Raw genomic sequence first — 12060 nt, 5'->3', positions numbered from 1 at the left:
TTTTTTTTCTTAAAGATTTTATTTATTTATTCCTGAGACACACAGAGAGAGAGAGAGAGAGAGGCAGAGACATAGGCAGAGGGAGAAGCAGGCTCCATGCAGGGAGCCCAACATGGGACTTGATCCTGGGTCTCCAGGATCACACCCTGGACTGAAGGCGGCGCTAAACTGCTGAGCCATCAGGGCTGCCCAAAAAATGGTTTTAAAGAAACAAAGGAATTGCTGGCTATTACTAGTCACCCTAATGCATTTTATCCCTGAATCACCAGTCAAATCATATTACCACGAAATTTAAAAATTGAATGTCATGCGAATTAATCTACAGTGTTGGAGAGCATAGGGTGCTCGTCCGGAGCATGGAGGAAAGAAAGGTGAAGAGGATTAAAAAGAGGTATGAAAACACTTTTGAGCATGACAGATATGCTCATTACCTTGCTATGTGGTAGTTTCATATATACATAAGTCCAAACCCATCACACCGAACAGCAGTGTAATGTATGTCAATGATATCTCAAGGCTGTTTTTAAAATTTGTTGTACAACTGCAATGTACTACTTCAGGGCTATTCTGTGTCTCTAGATTTCTTGGTTACATTTTAAGTAGGCACATCATTTAACTACAAAATCTTTCTACCAAATATCCTTTCTGAGGGACTGATTTAAGATACATTTCTTCAAATGTATTTCCCTCTTTGGTTAATCTTAGCACTGTCCAAGGTCTGACAAGCCTTTAGTGCTACTTGCAAACTATGTTTCACTTTCTGTACTTCAGAAAGCCTGTCCTGAAAGCTCTTCAACATTTTTGTTTGTTTATAGGTGATGCTGGTTTTGTGTGGTTTTTGCTGCTATTGCTTTGTTGTCTTACATAACGTGTCCAAGACAGTATATGTGTCCATATGCATACACACGTAGACATAATGTGTGTGTGTACCTCATAGCCATCTTTACCTTTACCATTCCTTCTGGGGCTCCATGCCATAGACAGATGATGGATCTATAAATACAGAGACAGATAGGTGCCTACCTACTTTCAGCTCCTTGGATGCAAGTTCATCCCAGCCTTTTGGGATATTCCTTCCCACTTTTCACCTTTAATCTCTACTCACTCATCAGATGTCACCCACCTGGTGCCTCCCTTTACCTCTGCTGGTCTATCCATTCCAAATAGGTACTGCTTACAAGGGTTCCCCATTCTAGTGCTTGTTATGTCTTTCAAGGCACTGTGCTGGGATTACCTGCTTACCTACCAACTTCCCTGCTAGATCATGCTCTCTCTGAGGGCATAGCTTTTATATCTCTGAGGGATATAGCTTTTATATCTGACTCCAATGCCTCATCCTTAGAAAACAATTGATATATGCTTGCTGAATCAACAGCGTAAAATCTATCTGTACTAACTGTGCCAACCCCCCCCCCCCCCCAAATCTACTTTAGATGTAGAACCTGATTGTATATAGTGTTTTGGGCAATTAAGTCCTCATATAAAAACAAAATTGAATAGTACGTGTATTTTACGTTCAGAAACTCAAGCTAAATTTTGTTGCTTTGGAATTTATTAACTTGCTCTGAAAACTGCCCCAGTAACTGCTAATTAAACCTCATAAAGGCACTCAGCCAAGGGCATTAAAAGTCAAACAAAAATACTAAAAACACACACAAATGTCTCCTTTGCACTTGAAATCAAATTTCAAGTTTTTTAAAAACTTAAAATGGTATATTATAAACAGTATATTTTAAGTCCTAGAAATATTACAGAAGAAATTCTAAAAATCTTGTTTCATCTGATTTTGAATATTTACTCAGATCTGATGCTATTATATATTCTGAATTATAAAACAAGGTTGTAAGTATTTTAGGGACTTTAACATATGTGTACTCTAGCAGGGACTATAATTTATTTATTATTATAGGCCTAACAAACGAATCTTCCAAGTAACAGCATAGAGAGAGAAAAAAAAAAAAAAAAAAAACAGGAAAGAGAAATGTTCTAAGAAGGAAGAACAGATAAACTCTTGTATTTCGGAAGGATAATTATCTGATCATTTAAAACCTATTCCACTATCAGATTAAAGAAATCGGTACATGAAAATGACTTTGAGACAAAGCCAGGAAATTTAAGATGCGTCAAATTCAAAGATGCAATTTACCCAAATTATCACTAAGGACTTTAATGAAGAAGAGGCATTAGAAATGTAAAAATAATCCTAATTAATGAATCTGCTGATAGTTCTTCCCTCATGGCAGTCTTACACATTTCCCCAAAGAAGCTAGAAAACTGATCTTGGCTAAGTATCTGGTAAAAAGAAAAAAAACTAACAAAACAATCCTTTCAAACATAATATTTCCTAAAACTACTTTTCACAATCAGCTCATACTGCAGGTGATGCTTTGAAAACAAATGCACAAAAGATGCATAGATTTGTCTACAAATATTTCCACTTACAGAGGCTTTAGAAACATGGCTGCAGTAGCTAGCCTGCAAAAACTAATTGTAGAATAAATTTGTCTGTGTCCAATTCCTACTCTGACAATTTACTAGTTTCTTAAAACATACAAAAATAGTTTAAAATCTCAACTCCTACACCAGATAAAGTACAAGCTAGGAAACCTAAGTTTACATTTCATTATTCACATCATTTGGCTGAAAACCTAAATTTGATTATCAGTAAATTGGCACACATTTGGTTAAGCTTCTGTCTTGATCTGAAAAATTAGTTCAAAGTTCTCTGAAAACAATTTGGTGATATTAATCCATATAAGTGACTTCAGACTTACTTTCCCAAGAAGGTGACTTAATACACTCTTGAACTAGGTTCTTCACGTAAGCATTTAAAGAGGATGTCTCAGGAAGTCCAATGGAGCTACAAGCCGAGGCATGCCTAAAACGGCTTTCATTAACACGCAACCAATCACAGAGCTAGGAAAGAAAACAGTTATTTCTTTATTTTAAAAACCTAAACGAACAAAGGGTTTCTAATTTCCCTGAGACAATTTTCTTTCTTCCACAATAACCTGAAATTTAAATATCTGAACACAACAGGGGCACCTTGGTGGATCAGTCAGTTAAGCATTTGCCTTCAGCTCAGGTCATGATCTCAGGGTCCTGGGATCTGAGCTCCACATCAGGCTCCCTGCTGCTTCTCCCTCTCCCTCTGCCCATCCCCCTGCTCCTGTGCTCTCTCTCAAACAAGTAAATCTAAAAAAAAAAAAGTAATAAAACATTTAGCCATGACTGTGCACAGTGCAGATAGAAAAAAAAAAGCGTATTTGTATGTATGTGTACGTGTGTACATACATACACATGAATATATAAACTTAACAGGCAAATGTTTTAAGGTATCTAATATATAGTGCACATTTTCATAAGGTTTTCTAAAGAACATCTCTGTGAAAAATGACACACTGTGTAAACCAAATTACAACCTTAAATTAAAATTCATTCCTACTTCCTATACTAAAACAAGGATATGTTTGTTTTTGAAAGAATGTAGAATGTATTAGCTATAATTAAAGTTCCTACCTTCCTCACAAGTCTATCATATGTGCATTTTAAAATATAGTAACTAAAAAGAGAAATACCTATCCTTCTCCATGACACCTTTTAGAAGATTTGCAAAACTAAAAGTCCACAGAATTCATCTTTGGTCACGTGTAATTGTGAATTTTGTTTTGAAATCTAATTATGTTCTCAGTTTTCTTTTTACAGCAGATCTCTTACTGTACAAATTCAACATATGAATTTAAATATGAAGTAAATAATTATGAAATAAGTCTTTCTAAAAAATAATTTTTAAAAGTATTCCTTGCATTAAGGTTGTCCAAAATTATATAGGAGACAATAATACATCACCTGACCAAAGACAAACTTGATGAACAAATTGAATCAGTCAAAACTAAAACTGACATACCTTAGGTCCCAATGAACGAGTAGTTCAGAACACTAAAGAAGTTGCTCTATGTAGGTCTTTATCAAGTTGGATAATCGTGAAATCTAACAGTGAGGTCAGCCAGGATACTGACCTTGCAACAGGATATACTTTTTCTTTATGTTTCTCTCAAACTGGCCAGCTAAGTTTCTTAATTATTGCTATAAAATGTGTGAGGTTTTGCAAATCTTGCATTCCCACGAGCACCATCCTATTATAGCAAAACAACTGACAAACTCAAATTCCTATTTGCTGTTTCTATTAAACCTGGCACAAGATTCAAGATATTTTTCTCTTCAAAGAGTTTTCATTTCAGGATTCTGGGTTAAAATGGCATCTACCTAGCAATTCCTGGGAGACAGGTTCCTTTGATTGCCCTTTAAAATACAAATCTCAAAAGTTTATTTGGATACTGCCAAGACAATGAGAAGATGCCACAGATTGGGAGAAAATATTTGTAAAAGACACATGACTGGTGAAGAATTGGTATCCAAAATATACAAAGAACTCTTAAAACTTCACATTAAGAAACCAGACAACCCAATTTTTTAAAATGGGCCAAAGATCTGAACCAACACCTCAACAAAGATATACAAATAGCAAAGAGCATATGAAAAGATGCTATCATAGGTCACTAGCCAATTGCAAATTAAAACCACAAGATACCACTATACACCTCTGAGAATGGCTAAAATCCAAGCCACTGACAATACCAAATGTTGATAAGGATGTGGGGCAACAGGAACTCTCATTCACTGCTGGTAGGAATGCAAAATGATATATCCACTTTGAAAGACAATTTGGTAGCTCCTTAGAAACTGAACATTTTCTTAACATATAATCCAGCAACTGTGCCCCTTGGTAATTATTCAAATTAGTTGAAAAGATATGTCCATACAAAAACCCATATGTGAATGTTTATAGCAGCTTTAGCCATAATTGCCAGAATTTAAAAACAGCCAAGATGTCCTCCAGGAGGTGAATGAACAAACAGTGGTACATCAGACAATGGAATATTATTTAGGGATTGAAAGACATGAGTTACCAAGCCATGAAAGGACATGAAGAACCTTAAATGTATATTTCTTAGTGAAAGAAGTTAATCCAAAAATGCTTCATAGTAGATTCCAACTATATGACATTCTGGAAAAGGCAAAACCATGGACAGAGAAAACATCAGTGGCTGTCAAGGGTTTGCGTGTGGCTGTGTGTGGGGGTGGGGAGGCACGAGGAAAAAGAAGGATGAATAAGGGGAGTGCAGGGGATTTTTAGGACAGTGAAACTAACGGGTGTGATACTGCAATGGTGAATACGTGTCATCTGTCAAAGTCTGTATAACATACAACCCGAAAAGTGAACCCCAATGTTAACCATGCACAGTAGTTAAGAATCCTGTATCAATACTGGCCCATCAATCATGACAAATGCACCCCATTCATGCAAGATGTTAGTACCAGAGCGTTGGAAGGGAGTGGTGAGGAACTGTATGGGAACTCTCTGTACTTTCTGTTCAGTTTTTCCATGAACCTAAAACTGGTCTGAAAAATAAAGCCTATTATTTTTAAAATGTTACTTAGCTTGAGCTACAGGAAATTGCCATTTCCATAGGTTAAAAGTGACTGGATATCAATGATCTTATATGGTTCAAAATAATATTTACACAATAATGAGAACACTACCACCCACCAAGTTATACACTATAGACAAATCTACACTAAGGGACACACATGTATATGTAATTCCTTCTGTTTTTAAACCAAAAGAATTAAGTTTGGGTTCAGTTATAAACCACCAGACGAAAGCTTCCTGAGGACAGTGGCTGTTTATCTTGCTGATCATGTATTCCCAAAACTCAGCTTGGAGCCTGGTGTATACAAGGTGTGCAATAGAGTTTTCAATAAAAGAAGACATAAAGAGATAGCTAATATACCAAGAGAAAGTTAAAAAGAAAGAAGAATATGAAGACACTGAATTAGAGAACAGAGAAAAATCAGAGGAACAAGTTAGAAAATCGGGGGGTGGGGGGGTGGGGGTGTGATCCTTTCTAACCAACAATAAAATAACATCTGGCTGGCCAAAGGGAAAAAGACCATAAAGTGTGCTTACATTCGGTGTGGACCAAGCATGTCTGAAACATCTTCACATGCATTTTCTTAATGAGACCTCACAGCTCATACATATGTCAAAATAAATTCCAGATGGATTAACCACAATTTACAAACTAGTCTTATCAATGAATAGACGTCATTTAAATACTTGAACAAAGCAGAATATCTGAACAAAATGCAAAGAACAAATATATTTACTGGACATCTGGAGAAATTTAAACACTGAATATTTGAAATCAAGAAATGGGTCGTTAACACTTTTAGGTATGGTAAGAGCCTATTTAGTATTTAGGCCCTTTCAAAGCCTTTACCTTTTAGCAGCATATATTTCTAGATGAATTGATAAGATTAAAAGTCCAACAAAAGTAACTGATTAAATAAATTATAAAATATTTAATCGACTGAATTTTTAAATATTACATAGTGGAGATTTAGCAACATGTTAAAATGCTCAAATGTGGGACGCTTGGGTGGCTCAGTGGTTGAGCGTCTGCCTTTGGCTCAAGGCATAATCCCAGGACTCTGGGATGGAGTCCCACATCGGGCTTCCTGCATGAAGCCTGCTACTCCCTCTGCCTATGGCTTTCTCTCTCTCTCTCTGTGTCTCTCATGAATAAATAAATAAAATCTTAAAAAAAAAAATTCAAATAAAATAAAATGCTCAAATGTGAAGATGAAAAATAAAATTCAAAACAGTATAAGCCTTAAAAAAAAATAAAAACGTATAATCATTATTTTTGTTTAAAAAAAAAAATCATACATGTTGGGCAGCCCCAGTGGCCCAGCGGTTTAGTGCCTGTCTTCGGCCCAGGGTGTGATCCTGGAGTCCAGGGATCAAGTCCCACGTCGGGCTCCCTGCATGGAGCCTGCTTCTCCCTCTGCCTGTGTCTCTGCCTCTCTCTCTGTCTCTGTCTCTCATGAATAAATAAAATCTTAAAAATATAATAATAAAATAAAATAAAAAATCATACATGTTAATAATATATCATTTTAAATATACATACATAGAGAGAAAGCAAGACTGAGAATATGTATACTGAAAAAAATAATTAAGCCAAAAAATATGGATTTAATTTGATTGTAGGCATTACAGCTGATTTTTATTTTCTTTACATGGTTCTGTATTTTTCAGATTCCACCTAATTAGATGTATTATGATCAAGAAAATAAAATGAAATTCATATTTTTTTAAGACCCCAATTTTCTTTTTCTTCATTCCCTCTATTACCCTACTCTATGCCTCATGATTTCACACTTGAATTATTTTTTTTTTAATTTTTTTTAAATTTATTTATGATAGTCATACAGAGAGAGAGGGAGAGAGAGGCAGAGACATAGGCAGAGGGAGAAGCAGGCTCCATGCACCGGGAGCCTGACGTGGGATTCGATCCTGGGTCTCCAGGATCGCAACCTGGGCCAAAGGCAGGCGCCAAACCGCTGTGCCACCCAGGGATCCCCACACTTGAATTATTTTAACACAGTTCAAGCTGATTTCTCGTTTCTCTCTGTGTGTACACAGACGGACCTGCCTTCTAAAAGAAATGATCACATCCCTATCCTCAGTGATCTCTCACATACTGGAGAAATAGAATTTTTTTAAAAAAGCTCCCTGTCCTCAAAAACCATATAACGTGTAGAGGACACAGATTAGAATTCAACCAGCTACACTGATGGGTAAGAGCTAACAGGAGCAGAGTGAATGAAGTTCCTTGGTTTCAGACAAAACAGAGAGGAGGAAGCAGACCACCGAGGACCCCACACAGAAAAGCAGCACCAGGAGGCTAGTGGGACTGCAGGGCCATCGTGGGGAAGTAGCACCTGCCAGGGTCTCCATGAGACCAACGGCTGCAGATGAGGAAGGGTGTTCAGGATTTCATGATACATTTGATGCACCAAGTCAGGAAGAATCAGGAATTACCCTAATGTCAGACCTGGGCAACTGGATAGAAGGAAGTGTCATTAACAGAAAAAGCCAGAAGGAGGAGGTCCTATGTTACTGTTTCTGAGTTATCCAGACTCGAGATCTGCCCATAAGGACTACCTACCTTCTCTTCTAAGTGAGTCTGTCTCTACCCCAAACATTCTGCAGTCTCCCTTTAAGATTCTTGGTAGCATTATTAGTTAGGTTCACTCAAAGCAAATACACAATATTAAAAAATCTGTCCATAGATAACAAGGTCAACATATTTTACATAAGTGGCTAGTGGTTGGGTTCAATTAGAAAACAATTTTTTATAACTCTCAAAAGACCTTATCATTAAATTATTTTCAATCTTACCTCTGTCCACAGTGAGGTTCCTCGTCTTAAGGACTCCTCTTGTCTCAGAGACATGAGAAAAGTTGAAACGTCAGAAAGTGACACCTTTTCCTACAAGGGGGGCAGGTTGGGGGAGGGTGTCAGGGCAGTTTAAAAAAGTTAAGTTACTCATTTAAAAATTTTTAAGCGAATAAAATGAAATCACTGTAAAAGCAAGCTAACATACTATTTAAAATAGAATGTTACTAGTTAAATCAAAAGAAAGCTATCTTTTTTTAAAGAAAATAACTTTAGAAATGAAGATACTGACTACAAGCAATCAATACATTGTCATATAAAGTGGAAAATTATTTTATAAATATGTTCCTTATGATCAAGGTTACCAACTTAGAGACAAGATGGTCACTGTCTAAGAGCAAAAACAAAAACATCCTATAAAAAATTACTTATTACTTAAGTTGAAAAGTGATGCTTACTTTTCAAAGCCATGAAAATGACCCCCTATCTTACGAAAACCACAGAAATCTTTTCACTCTTTAGGCTGTATATCTTGAATTAAGATAGCTTGCCCTGGGCCAGGTGTCAGCAAAACCACTCACAGCTCTTTTGTAAATAGTGGCACAGAGCCACTTTATTTATAAACTGCCTATTGTTGCTTTTAAGTAGTTTTAACAGAGACTATGGGATATACAAAGCCTTAAAAAGTAAACTTTTTCTGGCCCTTCACAGAAAAAGTTCGCTGACCCTTATTCTCAGCAAGAATAGTGAAGGGGGTCTGTAAAAAAACAGATACTACATACTCCTTGAAGATCAATTTACAGGAAGATGTGCAGAAAAAGTATAGAGGAAACCAGGCAAAAGCTTCCAAGAGTCCTCTCCCAGTGGAGTCCACCAAAATGGGTTTAATTCCCCCAGCAACAAGCTGTGACAGCATGTGAAATGCTGTCTACCAGCGATGCTCCTTACAGACTCACGGCCCAGGGTTTTTATTGGGAGCTGGTCACAGCAGCACCCTTGCATAGCACCTACCAAGACTCCAAACCCCGAGAAGGAAAGCAGGGGTTCAGTAGGCACAGTACATCACTCTCCCTAGTAGCACAGGGAGAGCCCTGTTGAAACCCACATTCGTGGCCTCCAGCAAAGGCTGGCCCAACCCTACGAGCAGGGCTTTCGAATGATAGCATCACAAACTTGTAAACTGAAGCATCTTAAGTAAAAAATAAATGAATAAATAAACCTACCACATCTACCAAATTCATAGCTGTTTGAAGAAGATAGCACTGAGCTGCCCCTCTCAGCAGAATCTGATGGGTGATCATAGTGCACTGAAGAACATCCCTGATGCCAAAAAACAGAAACATGCATTTACATGCTCCCAAAGACAGTTTTGGTACTTTGTAAATATTGACAAAATTATTCAGAGTATCTACAATGCCCAACATAGAAAGTCACCATCAGTACAACTTCAAAGCTATTATTTCCCATCAAGATCTCTAGTAGAGCTCAATTTTAATAGGGCATATATCTCTTTCAAAGACTATACATGAAGATACTATTAAAGTACTAATTTTACATTTTTTGAAATCCTTTGCAATCAACATTACTGTTTGATATTTTACCTCTAGTTTTCTACATATCAATGTAATTTAAGAAAACCTTACTGGCCTTGTTTTAAAATGATCAAAATCCAAAATCATTCGTAAAACAAAATAAGCTCAATCATATAAACATATTTTTTACTTCTTAATATAAAATTAAGAGCTCAATTAAGAGCTCTTCAGCTCAAAGCCCAATGCCAATATTAACCAAAACCACTCACTACAGACTAAAGCAGAGGGGAAAACAGAATTTACTGATGGAAAGTGACTACAGATATAACCATATGTGAACATAGAGTAAATTACCTGAGAGCAAGGAGCCCGTCTACACCCAGGGCTTTACATCTTGGGACATTTGCCAAAGCCTTAGACAGAAACAAAATGGGAATGCCACACCAATGTCTACTTGTCATCTTCTGAATAAACTTTAAGAGGAAACTACCTGTAAGAAAATGTTTTAAAACATCACTGTTCCCAAGCAGCACACGGAAAGCTGCTCAACATCATTAGTCAGCAGGTATGAAAATGCAAATCAAAAACTATAATGAGATAGAACTTCACACCGGTGAAGACAGCAGTGGTCAAAAGGACAGACAATAACTATCTGGCATGGACAGAGCAAAGCTGGAACCCTCACACACTGCTGGTGGGAATGCAAATTGGTGCAGCCAATGTGGTAAACAGCTAATGAGCTAAACTGAGTTAAACTGAAAATTACCATAGGAGCCAACAATTGGCACTCTCAGGTATACACTCAGGAGCACTAGAGGTTATGTTCACACAAAAACCTGCATGTGAATATTCACAGGAGCATTTTTAATAACCAGAAGTGGAAACAATCTAGAGGTCCACCAAACTGATAAACGGATAAATAACGTGTGAGGTATCTGTACAGGAGAGTATTATTCAGCCCCCCAAAAAATGAAATATTGATACATGGATCATTACTACTCATTCATGGATGATTCTTAAAAACCTTATGCTAAGTGAAAGAAATCAGACATAAATTAAAAAGCCACATATTATAGGATTCCATTTATATGAAACGTCTAGAATTAGGGAGTGTGTAGAGAAAGGTTAGTGGCTGACAAGCTGGCAGGAAAGGAGAATGGAAAATGATCGATGGGGATCCCTGGGTGGTGCAGCGGTTTAGCGCCTGCCTTTGGCCCAGGGTGCGATCCTGGAGACCCGGGATCGAATCCCACGTCGGGCTCCCCCGGTGCATGGAGCCTGCTTCTCCTTCTGCCTGTGTCTCTGCCTCTATATCTCTCTCTCTCTCTCTCTGTGACTATCATAAATAAATAAAAATTAAAAAAAAATGATCGATGATGGTGATGAAAATATTCTTTCTAGGGGTGATGCAAATATTCTAGAATTAGTGGTGGTAGTAGAACTTTGTGAATGTACTAAAAACCAATGAAACGAACACTTTAGAAGGGCAAGTTTTATGGTACACAAATTATAGCTCAACAAACCTGTCAGAGGAAAAAAAAAATCAATGTTATTTCAATCTCATTCCTATAAGATAAGTACTCTACTATATTGCAGAGATTCTGATACCTGTGCAGCTATAATTTTTTCTAAAAAGTTTAAGGTGTAAGATCAATGTTTTTATTGTTAGAAACCATTCCTTTGTTGGAGAGGTTAAAGAAAAACGCGGTAGAAATTATTGATGGTAACTGGCCTCTGGTATTGCCATATGATAACATTAGATCCTTCTCATTCACTGTTTCTTACCTACTCTGGATCTGATTACTATTCGCCTACTTGAGATACCAACATAAGGTGCTCTGTTGTGCCTCCTCTGCTAGTACGTGATTTTGTACAGACTCTCAAATCATGCAAGTAGTATGATTCTGTTTCCTCTGATCATCACTATAGAAGACTTAAGAAATCCTTGGAAGCTCCTGAAAGGAGCCTGTGTTTTATTTATAAAATAATATTTTATATTTATTTATAAAATACCATGTACTTTAGATCTTCTAAGTACCCAACACAAAATTAGACACATTTAAGATACTCACTGGAAACTTGACTGAAAAACCTACTAAGTAGTAACTTGAGTTAACATTTTACTTGCTCTCTCTTCTGTTGACTAAGTTCCCACTTTTGTCTCATACCTCACTTGTGGCACAGGGAAGATGGTGATGGCTGAGCTACCATTTCACATTC

At 37.0% G+C, this 12060-nt stretch overlaps 1 protein-coding gene across 6 annotated transcripts in view; it reads right to left on the bottom strand.

Annotated features, from left to right (window-relative positions):
* Window positions 1–12060, bottom strand: part of TARBP1 (tRNA guanosine 2 -O-methyltransferase TARBP1) — an 81843-nt gene that overhangs the window by 55677 nt on the left and 14106 nt on the right. For all 6 annotated transcript variants that reach the window (XR_012029304.1, XR_012029303.1, XM_072823030.1 and 3 more), the window contains exons 7-10: window positions 10195–10330; window positions 9532–9628; window positions 8312–8401; window positions 2775–2916 (exon numbers count right to left, since the gene is read on the bottom strand). Coding sequence is in view for 4 of the 6 variants with exons in the window: in XM_072823030.1 (XP_072679131.1) it covers window positions 2775–2916; window positions 8312–8401; window positions 9532–9628; window positions 10195–10330 (465 nt within the window). In the remaining 2 variants the exon portion in view is untranslated. The remainder of the gene's footprint in view (window positions 1–2774; window positions 2917–8311; window positions 8402–9531; window positions 9629–10194; window positions 10331–12060) is intronic.

The sequence above is a fragment of the Canis lupus genome, chromosome 4, assembly GCF_048164855.1.
Source record: "Canis lupus baileyi chromosome 4, mCanLup2.hap1, whole genome shotgun sequence".
Taxonomy (NCBI): Eukaryota; Metazoa; Chordata; class Mammalia; order Carnivora; family Canidae; genus Canis; species Canis lupus.
This window is presented reverse-complemented; position numbering and strand designations above follow the sequence as displayed.